General features: G+C 35.7%; 1 protein-coding gene across 1 annotated transcript in view; it reads right to left on the bottom strand.

Moving 5' to 3' along the window:
• Positions 1-19,248, bottom strand: part of ADGB (androglobin) — a 165,745-nt gene that overhangs the window by 108,750 nt on the left and 37,747 nt on the right. The window contains 3 exon segments of the mRNA XM_041745067.1: positions 4,221-4,307; positions 6,518-6,657; positions 17,732-17,941. Coding sequence (XP_041601001.1) covers positions 4,221-4,307; positions 6,518-6,657; positions 17,732-17,941 — 437 coding nt within the window.

Here is a 19,248-nt window from a genome sequence, read left to right as displayed (position 1 = left end):
ATTATACTGTTTGAACATAAAACTCCTAAAAAAAAAAAAAAGGCTTCTTGACGTTGGTCTTGATACTGTTTTTGTTTGTTTGTTTGTTTGTTTGTTTTGGATTTGACTCTAAAGGCAAGGGCAAATAAAAAGTAGGATGATATCAAAGTAAAAAGCTTCTGCACAGCAAAGAAAATCATCAACAAAATAAAAAAGCAGCCTACTGAAGGAGAGAAAATATTTACAAATCATATATGTTATAGGGAATTAAAAATATATAAAGTACTCATACAACTCAATAGCAAACAAAACAAACAACAACAACAATAAAACCCAAACTCTCCAATTAATAAATGGGTAGAGGATCTGAACAGATAATTTTCAAAAAAACAAAACAAAACAAAAAACATACAGATAACCAAAGGTACATGAAAAGGTATTAAGCATCACTAATCATCAGGGAAATGCAAGTCAAAACTACAATTGGATTTTACTTCATAACTGTTGGAATGGCTGTTATCAAAAACAAACAAACAAAAAAAGAAATAACAAGTATAGCAAGGATGTGGAAGAAGAATCTTTATGCATTGTTGGTGGGATTGTAAATTGGTGCAGCCACTAGGGAAAACAGTATGGAAGTTCTTTTAAAAATTAAAAAAAAAAAAAACCTACCATATGATCCAGCAATTCCAATTCTGTGTTATTTGAATAAAAGGAAAACACCAATATGAGGAGGTATGTGCACAACTGTGCTTACTGCAGATAAATTCACTAGAGCCAAGATATGGATAAGGAAGGTGGTGTGTGTGTGTGTGTGTGTGTGTGTGTGTGTGTGTGTGTATAATATTACTCAGCCATAAAAAAGATTGAAATTTTTCCATTTGTATCAACATGGCTGGATCTAGAGGGTAAAATACCAGATGTAAAAAGTCAGACAGAGAAAGACAAATACTATATTATTTCACTTTATGTAGAATGTAAAAGACAATACAAAACAAAATAGAGGGGATCCCTGGGTGGCTCAGCGGTTTGGCCTCTGCCTTTGTCCCTGGAGTCCCGCATCTGGCTCCCTGCGAGGAGCCTGCTTCTCCCCCTGCCTGTGTCTCTGTCTCTCTCTCTCTCTCTCTGTGTGTGTGTGTATCATAAATAAATAAATAAATAAATCTTTAAAACAAAACAAAACAAAAACAAAAAACAAAATAGAAACAGACATATAGGTACAAGAAATAAACTGTTGGGTATCAGAGGGGGAGAAATTAAGGATCAGGTAAAGTAGATGAAGGGATTAAGAGGTACAGATCTCCAGTTATAAAATAAGTCATGGTGATGCAGTGTACAGTATAGGGAGTATAGTCAACAATATTGTCATAACTATATCATAACAGTCACAGAGATCATCTAGTAACATATGAAAATGTTGAATCGCCATGAGGTATGCCTAAAACTAATAGGATATGGTATGTCAATTATATTTCAGTTTAAAAAGGCAAGGTGGAAAAGTGCTCTCTATTCCAGATGAACTATACCCACATCAGAGAAATGTGCCTAAAAACTAATCATCTCTTCATTTAAAATTGTCTTTTTATATCCATGCAGACATATCATTGATTGTGCTTCTATTATATGTAGAGTCAAGAGTTTTTTTTTCTTTTCAAACAGTACAACTGCACTAATTGAAGGAACACACAAGAGATGAGGTCAAGAACTGCACGTAGACCAGTGCTTCCCTTTGGTACTCCCACAGGAGAGTGGGAGGGAAGGTGTCTGTTGGAAATGCCACAGAACACTTTAGTCCCAACTGATTTAGTCCTAACTGAACATGGAAAAAAGTTCTAATAACCAACATGAGTTTGAAACTTCAGCACTCTAAATCTCTTTGACTCCTGTAAAACCATGAACACAACTACAGATCCCTGAGACGCTTTCTCTTCACATTCTCATCCTTCTTGGTAACAGAAACATCCTACTCCTGAACATACCATGTGTCTCTGGAAATATCCTTCTCCTGCTTTCACTAGATGGCTCCTTCCTTCCTTCAAACCAAACCAGTCAACAATAAAGGCTCAGACCAAGTAGGAACAGTCTCCATGAACCCCTACCTGACCCCTGCCTGCAACCTTGGCTGATAAAGATAGCTTCCATATTTCAACTTAAATGTTTCTTGACAATCATCTATACACTATTTCATGACAGCATTTACATTTAATATTGCATATGTATGCACAAATTAACTTTGTAATTTTAAAGTATAATTGTAATTTTAAATTATATGAATAATGTAAAACGTTCATAGGAAAAAACTCTACAAATCATGACATGCATAGATCAAAATGTGTATTTTTTCCTTTTTAGTTGTATTTAGGAGAAAATTGAGAAATTTGAATGTTTGTATTAGTCTCACTTATTCATCTTTAGACTTTTCCCTATTTTCAAAGGTTGATTACTATTACACATATATCTAGATAATATTAAATAATCTAGTGATAGTCACTAGAAAGGGAAAGAAACTTATAGTAATTATGTCTGTACCACCATACAGTAGCTACTTTTTCTATCACCTGCTCACTTATCTTCAGAACAACTATATAGAATTGGTTATTTTATCCCCATTGTACATAGGGAGAAAAGGGGGCCTACCTAGAGAAGTTACATAATTTGCAAAATTCACATAGCTTGAAACTGGAAGTGTCAGAACATAAATCTAGCTATGGTGCTAACTCCAAAGCTCAAGCTTTCTCCCCTTACATCATTTTCATAAATTTCATAAGCAACCACAAATTCATGCAAACTGAACATCTAAAACTGCTCACAATTTTTATTATTGATTTTAATGTGGTCTCCTTATAATTATGAAAGTATATGAACACTTTTCCATTATCATCTATGATTTCAGTGTCTGATTCTGTCAAGAGACGATTCACAATTTCTAACCGACCGATTTTCTAGTTGTGAATTATTTTGATCTATTTCTTTAACATTGCCCAATGGACTTTCACATCTCTGCTTTTTTTACTCATTATCACACAGGAAAAATTAAGGCAAGATTATAAGCATTCCATAAACTCTAGAGATAAAAATTTAGAAAAGTCCATACATTTAAACCTCACTACATTTCTACTTCCCTCCATTAACATTGCCCATATTATGTCAAGAAATATTCTCTTCTCTTCAATACCAGAAAAGGATTTTCCATGACAAGACTGAAAAGGGTGTTATCTAGACCTTCTCCTACAATAAAAACATAAGATCAGCTCTCCCTTCAGGAAAGCAGTCCTTGGAGGAAGGGATCTCCCCTTCCATTTTTCTTCCCCCACAGATATGTTCACTTGAATCAAGCAACAGCCAGTTTATCCTGCTGAAAAGATGCTTCAGATGGTAGGATCCAAGTTGCTGGGGACTGAATTCAATCTCCTCTAACCTGAACCTTTTGGGAATGGTAGCTTCCTAAAATGAATCAAAGATCAGAGATGATCCAACTTGATAACTGTGCTATAGATTTGATCTTATAAAAACCAAACCAAAAGCTCTGGGCTTCGCTGTCCTCATTTGTAATGACACATACCCAGCTGATGAGATCACATGAATGATTAAAGGATATTTTCAGGACTGTGTTTTTTAATTAGAAATGATACATTAAAGTGTCTAATGCCTGGGATCCCTGGGTGGCGCAGCGGTTTAGCGCCTGCCTTTGGCCCAGGGCGCGATCCTGGAGACCCGGGATCGAATCCCACGTCGGGCTCCCGGTGCATGGAGCCTGCTTCTCCCTCTGCCTGTGTCTCTGCGCCTCTCTCTCTCTCTCTCTGACTATCATAAATAAATAAAAATTAAAAAAAAAAATAAAGTGTCTAATGCCTAATAGGTGTTTCATTATTATCATTTCCTAGTATGTGTAGTTAATTAAAAGTTGCCTTTATGTTTCTGTAGCAACTGTGTAAGTATAAAGGGATGCATGTAAATATTTTACCATAATAAAAAATTAATATTGTTTTAATATTTGTAATTCAGATATTTAAAGATTAAATGCATAGTCTTTTTAAGAAAACAGAATTTATTCTGAAATTCTCCAGAAATTATATGTAATACTATAAAATATTTTCACAAACATTCTGTAGTATGTTTCATTTCTTGACATTTGCTTAAAGACTAAGAATAATTAGTTAAAGATTAAGAATATCTTAGTTAAGCAAACATTACTGGAGACGAAGGAAAAAAAATATGAAGAACTTAACAGTAAAACTTACTGGAGAGAAATCACTTCTGGTAACCATCCTGTAAGTGCATGGATAACAGTGAACTCCCCTAGTTCTCTCCTCTCTGCTACATGGATGCTAAAAGAGCAAACAAAATTATAGTTACTAACATTTGAAAAGAAACACAGAGAGGTATGAGGACTAAGAATATTTAATAAACAGTGATATGATGATAAAAAATGTAACATTGGTTATTACATATTAAAATATAAGAAAATACCATTCCAACAAAACAGATTTGTTTTGTTAAAGCACTTAAGGAGATTCAAAGATAGAATTTCATATTTATTTTAAAAATATGCTATAGGGATGCCTGGGGGCTCAGTGTTTAGGCAGCTGCCTTTGGCTCAGGTCGTGATCCTGGGATCCAGGATTGAGTACCACATAGGGCTCCTGCGAAGAGCCTGCTTCTCCCTCTGCCTATGTTTCTGCCTCTCTGTCTCTCTCATGTGCTCATTCTGGCCAGGGGTCACAACTTCAGTCCATCATGTAGCAATAGTGGTGATTGGTGGTATTGACCATACATGTGCTTTTTCAGAAAGAAATTTTATTACCATAGTCACATGTTCTATAATTTATAAATTTGCATAGGTTCGTTGTTTATAGATTATGAATTTTGATATGTCTATATATATATCAGAGATAACAAAAATCTCTTGCGGCATTTCACAGTCTAGTCTAAACTCCTCTGTGGAAAATCATATTTAGGAACAACTATGCAAACCTCATAAAGATAATATTCTGTCCTTTTCATAGCTCACAATGATATTGACATAATTACTGCATGTTAATTTTTTAATGTAGAAAGCTAAAACTCATATGAAAATAATTACTATGGACTATAAAATCTGTGAAAAATAAATACACAGACAGATGCAAATTGTACAACACAATACAGGTGTCCACTAGAAAGCTTCAGAAATGTCTTACATTTAGTGTGGTCCTTTATTTTCATGCTGGATTTATCTGTTTTTTTTTTAAATAAAAATAATTCTATTTCTTAGGTTGCTATAAAATTCTATGCAACTATCTCTTTAAGAAAGACCCAATGCCACTCCAACTTTCCAGGTCACATGTTTAACACTTCACTGATGTTAATTCAGCTCTAAATCTCAGAACTTCAAGTTAGGTCTGAGAATTAGGAACATGAGAAACATTATGTTCTTTCAAAACAAACAAACATAGCTGTCACCAGTGTGAATACTTAGTACAATTCAGCTACCTAAAAGATCTGGGCTGAGTTCTTTAAAAAATCATTGAAATTAAGAGCTGTGAACTAGGTGAAACAAATTCCAAACAGAGAATCAAGGGTTGATAATAGAAAACAGAGATGACAAGGATGACAGTAGGAGTGGCTGGTTTTGTTGTGTAGCCTTCGGGAAAAAAAAAGGAAAATCCATGAAAACCTGAGCAGGCTTCCGATGGACAAGGCTCTGTTTACTGAAGGGGAGAAGGCTGAGCTTTGAGCAAAGTAGTCTCTGTTAGAGCATGTGGGTGTTCAGTTGAGAATGAGATGCTCCCACACCCTGCAGGAGGGCAAAAGTCATCAAATGCAAGCTGGATGTGAAAATTCTCCCAGTCAGCAATGATACAAAGTTGCCATGCTTTGGCAAGTCAAGCATCTAAGCTATTTTTGCATGGTTAGGATGGGGATGGATTGACCTAGGGTCTCTAGATGGAAGCCAAGAGAATAAGCATGGCAGACATGGCCTCTATGTTGGTGCACAAGACCTGCAGGAATGGAAGACACAAGCAAATTTCACAAGAGCATTGAAGCAAATATGAGTAGTTTTCATCACAAATGTATTAAAAGGGACCAATGTTACATGAGGAACAACTGACATCCCTCAGAGAGTTCAGGTTTTCAATATTAGTAAATTTTTGCTGCATATGCAGAACCTAAACCTTGAACTGGATTCTGGGATGTATTATTCAGTATTTAGATGAACCAATATTATCTCCTACAAAACAACTTCTTTCTCACATTAAGCTGAAACATTATTTTTCATGATTACTTGCCATTCATCATAAGAAAGCATTGGATATAGAATAATTTTTGAGTATTGTCTCTTGAGAGAATTTTGTCTTTTGGCTGGCTAACCCAATATTTCAAATTAGTGGTTTTGGCATATTCATTTTTATACTAGAATATTCACGTTGTTTGGAAAGAAAGATCTTTTAAATTGATTTTTTTAAAAAAATAAAGTTATGTAATATAGCTGTATAGTTGTTTGCTGTTTGTCTTTTTGTTTTTATACAAGTGAGTGATCATTCTTCCTTCTACATACTCAACATTTGCCAGCTTAATGATAGCTTTACACAAAAGCATTGGCCAGAGTTCAGTTTCATAGGTTGTGGCTGGAAGCAATAGATTGTTGTCTTCATCAAAAGGCAGAAAATCATCAATAGTTATCTTTCTCCAGCAACCCTAAACATAAGAAAAAAAAGAATATGTCAGTGATTTACATTCTTTTTTCTCATCCATTATTGTACACCACTGATGTTACTCTTTACTGCTTTTTAAATTTTACTTTATCTTCTTAAATCTATAGCCTGGCATACTGGTTTTCAGTTCTACTGCAGCTGAGAATTTTTGCTGACCATTTTATTTAATATCAGCACATCCCTAACTATATCAATAGCATCACTATTTATGTGTTCTTGCAAACACATTCTTGGGTGCCCCATCTGCATAATTCAGTAATGTGTTATTGTTAAAGTGTTTCAAATAGCAGAACCAAAACATTATACTGCCATGGATAATTTTGGCTGTAATTAATAACTCTATATAGTCATAACACAAATTCTCCAAATATAAGTATTATTTATCCTGCTAGACTAAGTGATATTAAACTTCCAATTACCAGGTTCCTTCTACTCCTAATTAAAGATCTAATTTTGATCTGATGAAGTTAATACTTTATTTAATAAAATCATTATATATTTACCTGTATACATATTACTTCACAATTAAAAGTTTAAAAAGACAAATGATAATATTAATAATTATGTCAAAAACTATATATTTTTTTAATTTTGGTTTTACATGCAAAATTTTATCATAGATTTATTCTTTTGAGCAAGAAATATTTTCAGTAGTGATACAAACATTGTGAACCTAAAGACCTGCACAACACATGGCCTAAACCATTGAATTGCAAAGAATCTAGTGAGGGAAGGCATATATGCAAACAACATGAAATATAATGTGTTCAAAGTGCTCTAGGACCAGAAAAGAAAGTGTGACAAATATTGCTGGTGGAAAGCTTCACAAGAAGGTAACATCTGAACTACAGATTCAAAAAACAGTCTACAGTTCCCAAGTAGATAGGAACAATAGGATGAAACATGGTTTCTTTGTATGGCATGTATAACTGTGAGTTGATACGCCTTCTTTCCTGGTTGCAGTGTCTTTCTTTCTTCCCTAAGAGATGATATAGGGCAAGACAGGGTTGAAGCACAGGTGTTTGGCCACTCTCTCTTCTAATTTCAAAGGATATGACCCAAAGGAATACACAGTGAAATAAGTCAGACCCAAAAGGACAAACATTGTATAATTCTACCTATATGACATATATGGAAAAAAGTGAACTTACAGAGACAAAAGGCATAAAAGAGGTTACCAGGGGCTGAGAGAAGAGGGGATGAGAAATTATTGTTTAATAGGTTTAACAGGTACAGTTTGTGTTTGGGATGATGAAAAAGTTGTAGAAAGAGATAGTGGTGATGGCTGTACAACATTGTAAAAATATTTAATGCCTTTGAATTGTACATTTATAGTGGTCAAATGCTAAATATTACATTATGAATATTTTACCACAATAAAAAAGTGATAATAGCAGTACCCTTTCTTTATTTTAATTTTCAAAAAAAAATTTTGAAGGAACCAACTGGATCCCTATGAAGGAAAAGTTTTAAGCTGCTATAAGAACTTAAGTTAAACCAGTTCAATGAATATCATCTGCTTCCAGCTGATCAATAACATATTTCAATTGAGAATGCTTTGGAAAAAAAAAGAGAATGCTTTGATTACTAATTACCATTGAACTATAAGTCTACATAGATGAATTGCATGGCATATGATTGCATCTCAAAAGCGCTATTGTGAAAAATACAAAGGGATAAGTGTTCAGTATTACATATCTAAAACATAATTTAACAGGACATAATAACGTTCTTAGGACTTTTTTATTCTTTAATATTAGTATATTGGTAGGGGTGCTTCCTTAAAGCTTATGAAGAAATTAAATATTATATATATAGGGGCACCTGGGTGGCTCATTCGGTTAAGGGTCTGCCTTCAGCTCAGGTCATGATTGCCAGGTCCTGGGATAGAGTCTGATTCGGGCTTCCTGCTCAGTGGGGAGTCTGCTTCTCCCTCTCCCTCTGACCTTCCCTGACTCATGTGTGTGCTCCTTCTCTTTATCTCTCAAATAAATAATATCTTTAAAATATATGTATAACATAAATATTATATATATATATGAGATGCCATCATAGAACACTGAGTTTATTTGAGACCTTATCATAGAACACTGAAACATTTTTATACTTTTTTCTAACTGCATGTAAATGATGTACATCGGGCCGTTTCTACTGAGTTTACTGTGTTAACACGACATAATTTTAAATAACTAATTACTTAGCATGCTTATGAAAAAGGACACCTCTATTATTAAAATAAATATAAATTACCAAGTTACTCTAGAATATAGTCATGTTCAAACTTTAATATCTTCCACACCTGAATTCTAGATCAAGATAACTAAATGGCTACATAAATTTATATCCTCTCCCTCCCACGACCATGCTGAAGGGATAATAAAAAATGTTTTCTTAAGTAACAGCATCAATCACAATTACAAAGGATCAAGGACAGTGATTTGAGCAAATACATAAACGAGCATAATTATGTAGACAGAACCCTGACTGCACTTCCACCATTTCCGCAGTAACAGGTGGTGCCCCTCCCATATGGGCCCGAAGGTGGAACTCTGACTTCTGTGACCTCCTGAAGTAAACAAGGTAGTTTCCCTTCCCAGGGGAGTCAGTGGGCAGAATTACGACCTCTATCTTTTTCCTGCAGTAAAGAGGAAGTGCTTTCTGCATTAGAAACTATAAAATTTGTAGAAACTGTTGGAAGAACTCTGATTACACTCTACCCAGGCAGGAATGAAGCAGTATACCACCTCCTCCCCTGGTGGTGCTCAGGATACTGCAGGATGGAGTCTTATCATCTGGATAACAAACAAGAGTGGCAGAGAGAAGTAGCAAAGCACAGGCTTTATAAACTAAATTAACATTTGAAACACAGCCCACAGAAATGAGCCAGGATGTGTACTCTGAATCTAAACAGGTTGACTATGTGCTAAAATAAAAAATTTAATTAGAAACTAGTCATAAAATAGAACACTAAAAATGTCCAGGAAACTGTTCAAAATTACTCATCATGCAAAAACCAGGAAAATCTAAATTTCAATGAGCAAATACAATCAACATACTGCAATGCCAAAAGGACAGGGAATGTGGAATTTTTAGTTAAGAAATTTAAAGCTGATGTCATAAAAATGCTCCAGGAAGTAATTATGACTACTCTTGAAACAAATAAAAAATAGAATATCTCAGCAAAGAAATAAAAAATGTAAAAGAGGAAATAACCAGAAATTTTGAACTTAAACAAACAAAACCTTCATAGGGAAAGAACAATAGCAGGATATAAATGGCAAAGAAATTACAGAACTGAAAGTTATTTTAATAGAAATTATGAGCAACAAGGAAAAATAGATTTTTAAAAATGATATGAACCTCAAAGATCTGTGAGACAATGAAAGAAGATATAACATGCATGTCATCGGGGTCCCCAAAAATGAGGAAAAGAGAATGTGGAGCTGAAAATATTTTTAAATGAATAATGGCTGAAAACTTTCCAAATTTGTCATAAGATATGACTACAGTTTCAAGGAGCTCAGAACATCCCAAAGAGGATAATCTCAAAGAAATCTACACCCAGACACATGAAATTCAAACTTCTGAAAACTCAGGACAAAGAAAAATGCCTTAAAATTCAGCTAGTGAGAAAAAGAACACCAGATTGCTCTTCAGAAACCACAAAAGCCAGAAGGATCCAACTAGTTGTCAATGCTGAGAAAAAGGCCTGCCAACCCACAACACTATATCAAGTGTTATGAAATAAAACATTTTTAGACAAGGAAATGCTTGGGTGGCTCATTCAGTTAAGCATCTGACTCTTGGTTTCAGCTCAGGTCTGATCTGAGGGTTGTGAGATTGAGCCCCATGTCATGCTCTGTGCTCAGCATGGAGTCTGCTTGAGTTCCTCCCTCCTTCTTCCACAGCCCTTCTCCCCTGCACTCTTTCTCACTGAAATAAATAAGTTAAAGAAAAAAGACATTTTTGGACAAAATAGTTAAGATAATTTATCACCAAGAGACCAGTCCCAAAAAAGATGGTGAAAGGAAATTTAAAAAAAAAAAAACAGAAATGCAATAAATCTTAGGACATCAAGAATGAAGAAAGAGCAAAGAAAAATATAAACACATGTATGACTAAATACAATAAAGTATCCTTCGGCTCTTGAGCTTTAAAAATTACATTTCACATTTAAAAGCAACATTTATGAGCAGGTTCTGAATATGTTTAAAGAAAATATCTAGATAGCTATGCTATAAAGAAAGGGAAAGAAAGGGCCTCAAATCATGGAAGAGTGTCTATATTCCAATTTAAGTGGAAAATGCTGCTATTACTGGTTTATGATAAGCTAAGCATGTATATTTTAATCCCTAGTGAAACCTCTAGAAAAAAAAAAAAGACCTCTACTCTGAAAATTATAAAACATTGATGAAAGAAATTGAAGATGACTCAAACAAATGGAAAGATATTCCATGCTCATGGATTAGAAAAATTAATTTTGTTAAAATGTCCATGCTACTCATGGCAATCTACAGATTCAACGCAACCTCTATCAAAATACCAACAATGCTTTTCACAGAACTAGAATAAATAATAGTAAAATTTGTACAGAACCACAACAGACCCCAAATAGTGAATGCAATCTTAAGAAAGAACAACAGGGCAGCCCGGGTGGCTCAGTGGTTTAGCGCTGCCTTCAGCCCAGGGTGTGATCCTGGGGTGCTGGGATTGAGTCCCACGTCGGGCTCTCTGCATGGAACCTGCTTCTCCCTCTGCCTGTGTCTCTGCCTCTCTGTGTGTCTCTCATGAATAAATAAGTAAAATCTTAAAAAAAGAAAGAAAGAAAGAAAGAAAGAAAGAAAGAAAGAAAGAAAGAAAGAAAGAAAGAAAGAAAGAAAGAACAACAAAGCTGGAGGTATCACAATCCCAGATTTCAGTAGACTACAATCTATGGAAGTCAAAACAGTATGGCACTAGCACAAAATTAGACACATAGATCAATGAAGTGGAATAGAAAGCCCAGAAGTAAACCCATGCTTATACAGTCAGTTAACCTATGAGAAAGGAGGAGGCAAAACTATATAATGGGGAAAGGATAGTGTCTTAAATAAATAGTGCTGGGAAAACTGGACAGTTACATGTGAAAGAATGACATAGGATGACTTTCTTACATCATACACACAAAAAAATTCTAAATGGATGAAAGGCCTCAAAATGGATTAAATGTGAGACTTGAATTTATAAAACTCTCAGAGGAAAATATAGGCAGTAATTTCTTTGACTTCAGCTATAGAAACATTTTCTGGATATATCTCCCAAGGTAAGGGAAACAAAAGCAAAAACAAACTATGGGACTATACCAAAATAAAAAGCTTTCCACAACAGACAAAACTATAAACAAAAAAGGCAACATACTGAATGAGAGAAGATAATTACAAATGATATATACAATAAGGAGTTAATATCCAAAATATGCAAAGAATTTATAAAAGTCAATAACAAAAAACAAATATTCCAATTGAAAATTTGACAGGGACTCTAAATAGATATTTTTCCAAAGAAGACATACAGGTCAACAGACATAGAAAAAGATGCTCAACATCACTAATCACCAGGGAAATGCAAACCAAGACCACAATGAGATATCACTTTACATGTGAAAGAATACCTAGGATAAAAAAGACAAGAAATAAGATGTGTTGGAGAGGAGAAAAAGAAACCCCTGTGCACTGTTGCTGGGAATGTAAATTGGTGCTGCCTCTGTGGAAAATAGTATGGAGGTTAAAAAATTAAAAATAGAAATGCAACATGACCCAGTAATACCACTACTAGAAAAACAAAGAAAACAGAAACACTAATTTGAAAAGATATATGCACCCCTATGTTTATTGCAGCATTATTTACAATAGACAAGATATGGAAGCAAACTATGTCCATCAATATATGAATAGATAAAGAAGATGTGGAATACACACACACACACACACACACACACACACAGAGTGGAATATTACTCAGCCATAAAAAAAGAATGAGATCTTGGCATTTGTGACAACATAGATAGACCTAGAGGATATGCTAAATGAAATAGAAAGACAGATTCCATATGATCTCACTAATACATGGAATCTAAAAACCAAAACAAATAAACAAACAAGAGTAGAAAGAGACCCATAAATACAGAGGACAAACTGGTGGTTACCAGAGCGGAGGAAGTGGAAGGACAAGAAAAATGGGTGAAGGGGAGTGGGAGATACGGGTTTCTAGTTATGGAATGAATAAGTCATGTGGGTAGACAAAAATAGTTCAGGGAATATAGTCAATGATATTTTAACAACATTTAAGGTGACAAATGGTAGCTACACTTGTGGTGAGCAGAGCATAATGTATAAACTTATTGAATTGCTGCTATCTTACATACCTGAAACTAATGTAACTTGTGTGTCATCTATACTTCAATAATCTTTTAAAAACCTGTAGATTGGACCAATATATGAATATAAGAAATGTACCTTTAAGCAAAATGCCTGAAGAAAGCATTTAGAGGACTATAGCTTCTTACATTTTTTTACATATACTAATGAATTTCCTAAGAGAATGGGGCATGGGATGCTCCAAACTCAGGACTCTAGAGAAAAATGAAGCAGGGACAGGTGAGAATAAACTGTCATGGTTTCAGATATGGTGTAGAGTAAAGGCCTCAAAATGAGTGTTTTTAACATTAAAACCAAAAGATACTCAGGTATTGTCTGTTGTGTTCTAAAACAAACAAGTATTATCTAAGTACTCCATATGTATGCAAATTATCATTCATATAACAAAAGAAAATAGACCTCAATATTTAAAATTACCCAAAATATACAGCATATATATATCCTATATAAATAAAATTCTAGATTGCATATTCCAGCTGAATTAAAAATGAATCAAAATAAAATACTCAAGAGAGGAGAAGGTGTAGCAGGATAATAAGCACTAAACCCTTTTTTATAGAGAATAAAGGATACATAATTATAAATGTGTTCAAAGATAAATACCAATAAAAATGTTTATTCAAAAAGCATATATGCCAAGAAAATATTAAAGCAAAAGAATATTAGGTGGATCTTGTTCTAAAAAATCAAAACAAACTATAAATTCATAACAATTAAGAAAAGGGTGCTTGGATTGCTAAATTGGTTGAGGGTCAAACTCTTGATTTCTGCTCAGGTCATGATCCCACAGTAGTGGGACTGAGCCCCACATCAGGCTCTGCACTGGGTGTGGAGCCTGCTTGGGATTCTCTCTCTCTCTCTCTCTCTCTCTCTCTTCTCCTACCCCTCCTGTCCCATAATCCCCCTCTCTCTCCCAAAAAACAAAAAAGGACAAGAAAAATAAAAGAAAATAGAATCCAGAAAGAAACACAAGTCCATATTATAATGTAATGTATGATCAAGTGGTTTTTTAAATTAGGAGATAAACGGTAAACCATTCAATATATAATCCTGGGGCAATTAGCTGAGACTTCAAGTAAAAAATAAACCAGGTCTTGCTGTAGATAAACATATTTTTTTTTTAATTTTTATTTATTTATGATAGTCACAGAGAGAGAGAGAGAGAGAGAGAGACAGAGACAGAGACAGAGGGAGAAGCAGGTTCCATGCACCGGGAGCCCGACGTGGAATTCGATCCCGGGTCTCCAGGATCGCGCCTTGGGCCAAAGGCAGGCGCTAAACCGCTGCGCCACCCAGGGATCCCCCAGGATCCTTGATGGAGATGTCTTTGGTCCTTTTTCAATTTCTTCAAGTCTTATTTCTTATTTGTTTGAAAACTCTCAAGCCCAATGTGGGGCTTGAACTCATGACTCTGAGATCAAGAATCACATGCTCCACCAACTGAGGCAGCCAGGTGCCCTATGTCCTTTTATCCAGAAGACGTCTAGGAGGGCTAGGTAGTTCCAGGGCAGAGAGGGAGAGGGGATGGATCCCAAGATAAACCAATTTTAAAAAATAGCTTAAAATAATAGATAAATAAGGGGAAATATTTTTATATTCTTGAGATAGTGATATATTACTTTATTAATTTCTAAAATTTATTTGAGAGAGAGTACATGGGTAGGGAGGTGGGGCAGAGGGAGAAGAAGTGAAGCAGACTCCTCACTGAGTAGGGAGCCCCATTGGAGAGGGGGGATCTACGCCAGGACCCCAGGATTAGCACCTGAGCCAAAGGCAGATGCTTAACCGGCTGAGCCACACAGGCCCCCAGTGATATCTTACTTTAAATAACATAAATATCCTACGCTCAATAAAGAAAAATAATGACAGGGATCCCTGGGTGGCGCAGCGGTTTGGCGCCTGCCTTTGGCCCAGGGCGCGATCCTGGAGACCCGAGATCGAATCCCACCTCGGGCTCCTGGTGCATGGAGACTGCTTCTCTCTCTGCCTGTGTCTCTGCCTCTCTCTCTCTCTCTCTCTCTCTCTCTCTCTGTGTGACTATCATAAAATAAATAAAAATTTAAAAAAAAGAAAAATAATGACATAATTGACTACATAAAAATTACAAAACTCAATTTGGGTGGAAAATGTAAGGTTAAAAGAAATTTCAAAGCACTTCTACTACACCCACATTATGTGATTATCTGCAACATATAAAAGAACACTTGCAACTGCAAGTGTTAACAAAACCTTAACCTGTTTTATAACTAGGCACAACATAGGCAATTCAAGAGGTGTATAAGGGATATACAGATTTGACGTGATACTGGAGGACTGTGCATCAGAACTTGGTAGGAATTAAGCAAGTTTGAGCAAAGGACACACAGCAAGGCCATGTTGCAGGGGCAGTGGGACACAGCATTGCCACCATCTCTATATGTCCCTTCATCTTCACATCTTCACGTAAGAATAGTTGGCAGTAAGCACCCAGTGCATTGATCAGGTGCTTTTCCCCTGGTGCTAGTGAGAGGCAGAGAGAGGAAGGATCTGTTCCTTTGGCTTTCAGAGTGGAAGGCAGTAGCAATGGGAAAGAGGGAAGGAAGGAATAAATGAATGAAAGGACACTAATAGTGTTGAGAATGTACTCTTTGTCAGAACTTTCTCTAGATTCTTCTACATGGTCACCATATTTTATTTTCATCTGTATTCATTCCATGTCATATTTGGTGTCTATTATCTTGAGTGATGTGGTCCCTTTGCCTCTGTGTGCAATGGATCCTGAAGGGTCTGTGGACCAACGAGTAGATCTAGAAATGCTGAGAGCCAGTCAAGCTTTTTCTTTTTTTAGTATCACTGAGCAGGAATATGGTCTGGCACTTCAGCCACCAGCACCAACAAATTGCTCACAAAAATAATCTACATGTAACAAGTTGTATCTCAGTGCTCAACAGCTTAGTGGCAGCTCCCACAAGCCATTCCTCAGGTGAGACGAGTGAGCAACCAGAAGAAGTCACTGGACATCAGGCGCCTCTTCTCCCAAGGACTACCTTATCTAGACTCCTTAAATGGTTGGTTCAGAATGAAATTTCAAATTGTATTAAAATATTTTTTAAAATTCTGAATCCAAGTGGGTTTGGGCTTATGAGGAATCAGTACAAAGAGAAATCAATCACAGTTTCCTTGTAAAATGGAATGTAGTGTTAATAAATGTTGGCCTCTGTCCAAAAGGAAATTTGCAAAGAAGGAAGGATGTCAAGAAACAGAGAAAGTAACTAACAGGGTTGGTTTAATAGTCTACTGATGCTGCTTTGTAATTCTTAATGGTTTTAAACTCACTCCCATCTCAAGTGTAAGCAAATGTGTGGAAGGGGAGAATGGGAAGCAAATACCCAGGCATGTGAGCTCCTCATTCTTCCCACATTTGCCTTCACTCTGTAATCTCTCAACCTTATCCACAGTGCATCCACCGTCTTAATACCCTATCCTCTCTCTCACCCCTTAGTGCACATTAAAACTTTGAACTCTTGTCTGACAAATCTGCCTTCTGATTGGTAAATACGGAAGATAAAGGCATTTAGGAAATCATTTTCTTTCCTCATAAAGTTTTGACTTTCAAAGTCTATTATCTTGCAGTGAACATCAAAACACCAAAAGTCCTATTTTAGAGATCAGAGGCTAATATTACCTTCTTTACTTTTACCTTTCTGTTGTAATGAGCCCATCAATTCCTAAGCATTGGCTTTTTAGTATTCCCCATCCCAGGAAAGGCTCTGGCTCACTGGGGGAAAAGTCATGCTCTTAGATATATAGAATGGAATGATTAACTTTTCATACTCCCCCACATCCTCAAATGTTCAAAAGCATTCTTCTTTAGTGAGCAAGATCAGCTTCATGGGTATACAAACTGTATAGTCACAAGGAACATCACACTAAGAAGGAGCCCATTTTTTTAAGTGTTGCTATCATCTAATAATTTTTTAACAAGGAGCCCTGCAAATAATATAGCTGTCCCTGCCTCTGAGTCGGGGCCTTTAGAAAGACCACTCCATCAACAAAAACTCAAAGGTGTTTCATAGTCGAGTGTTGCTAAACGTGGTGTGAGCCTACTGTGCCTTATTAACTAGGGGATTTTTAATTCTCTATTTCTATTATTCCTTTTGCTCCCTTTCAGGCAGAAGCAAAAACTTTTTGTCAAGGTAAGATTTGTTAGCATGAGAAGAAATCTCAAGTTCAGGGCAAAGATTGGGTGGGACCAGGCCTCTCAGTAGCAGCAAATACCAGGAAAGAAAGAACAGACCATGCTCGAACACTCCCTCTGTTCAAGAGTTCATATCACATCACAGAGAGAGGAGGAAAGAATAGAGCCCTGTGCAACACCTACCTCCCCAGCCCACCTGCCTGGGAGGACAAAGAATGCAGAGGACCACCCCTCCATGTTCCAAGAAACACCAAAGTAAAGAGCATGTGGGTGTCACAAGACAAAAAACGATGTTTGTTATTGGTCCCAAATTACATATGTAGGGCACGTCTTCCAAGTAACCGCACAATTGATGTCCCGTATAAACTGCACGATCTTGTATTAGCCTAGGAAACAGCGTGTAAGACAAATATATGTCAATATGAAGGACACATTTTAATGCACATGAATGTGAACTTACTTACCATCCAGTAAAGTTTCACAACATACTTTCCATAGCTATTGAATAAAGGCACATGACCTTTCACAGCCTTGCACAGAGAGTAGATGTGTTCCCAGGGCTTCCAGGTAAGAAGAGGAGGTTCTGCTGCAGTCCCTTTAAAATAATTGTTCAAAGTAGCTCCATTGAAGATCTTCCACACTGCATAGATTTCGCTGATAATCCATCTCATCAGCTAGAGACAAAAGCCACTAATGTTAATCAAGTGTTTTCAGTTGTTGGTATGTAATCTAGGAGGGAAACCAGTCAAAAATCTACTTCCAATGGTAATATTAAATTCTGCACATAACATGCTCCATATTTTGATTTCTGACTTACAGAATAAAGTTGTATCTATTGCCTTTGTTGTCAGGAAATATAGTCACAGTACAAGTGAAAAAGACTTAATGCTAAATATACTCTTAGGGAAGAGCTGTTATCCAGAGTAAACTATCAGCAGTTTGACATTGACCTCCTTTTGACATTGATTTTCATTTCAGCTTTGAGGGGGGTGGGGTGGGGTGGGGAGACTGAATGCTTCTGAAAGTTGTCATAATTTTATTTTGGAATTAACTTTTTATAAATGATTAAGTTACTCATCTGTAAATGTTGAGAAGTTTGAGAAGAAAATTATCTCTTTTATGTTGATAGGATCAGCTCGACAATGAATGAGATATGAGAAAGAATTAAAATTGCACACACATTTAAATATTCCCCAAGTCTCATATTTCATATGCCAATCTGTAGATACAGAAATGCTCTAAGTAAAACTCCCACTTGCAGAGTTTTCAACAGGCAGCAAGGCACAGTGGGGAGCTGAGCTTCAGAGCAGAAACAGAGACCAGAATTTGGATCTTTCTTCATATCCTTCTGCTCTGGGGCATGTCATTTCACTGTCTCTAAATTGCAGTTTATGTAATGCAGTCTGTAAAATGCAGATTATACTATCTATTTTTCAGCATTTTATAGGTAATAGAAATAATGTATTAAAAATCTCTGCGTCACAGTGGGTGTTAAGTAAGATATTACCCTTAGTAGTATCGGATTTTCTGAAATAATCATCTCATGTTTAATTGCCTGGCTGATAAGAAGATTAAATACTTGAGACTAACCTTATAAGATTCATGTTTTCCTTAATTTACATTATCTAGGACATTTCTTCAATTTTATTTTAGTTGAAAAAGGTAAATCAAATATCTTCTTGTATGTATATCTGGGAATTTTGCTATTGAATATTTTATACTTCCTTTAAAAAATGAAAAGCTAAAGTCTATGCATGCTTTGGATCATAAGATGAGCATATTTTAGCCTAAAATATAAAGTATAAAATAATTTAGAGATAACATTACACTAACCCATACAAGTTGAAGAAATCAATTGTTTTTGTTTTTAAAGAAATCAATGTTTTGACCTTAATACTGGTCAAGATATTTAAGATAAGAAAGACAAAATGTTTGAATCAATAATGACTATTCTGACTGGGTCAGAATTTTTTTCTGGAGG

The sequence above is a fragment of the Vulpes lagopus genome, chromosome 2, assembly GCF_018345385.1.
Source record: "Vulpes lagopus strain Blue_001 chromosome 2, ASM1834538v1, whole genome shotgun sequence".
Classification (NCBI taxonomy): domain Eukaryota; kingdom Metazoa; phylum Chordata; class Mammalia; order Carnivora; family Canidae; genus Vulpes; species Vulpes lagopus.
Note: the sequence above shows the minus strand (reverse complement) of the source record. Positions and strands in the feature narration are given on the sequence as shown.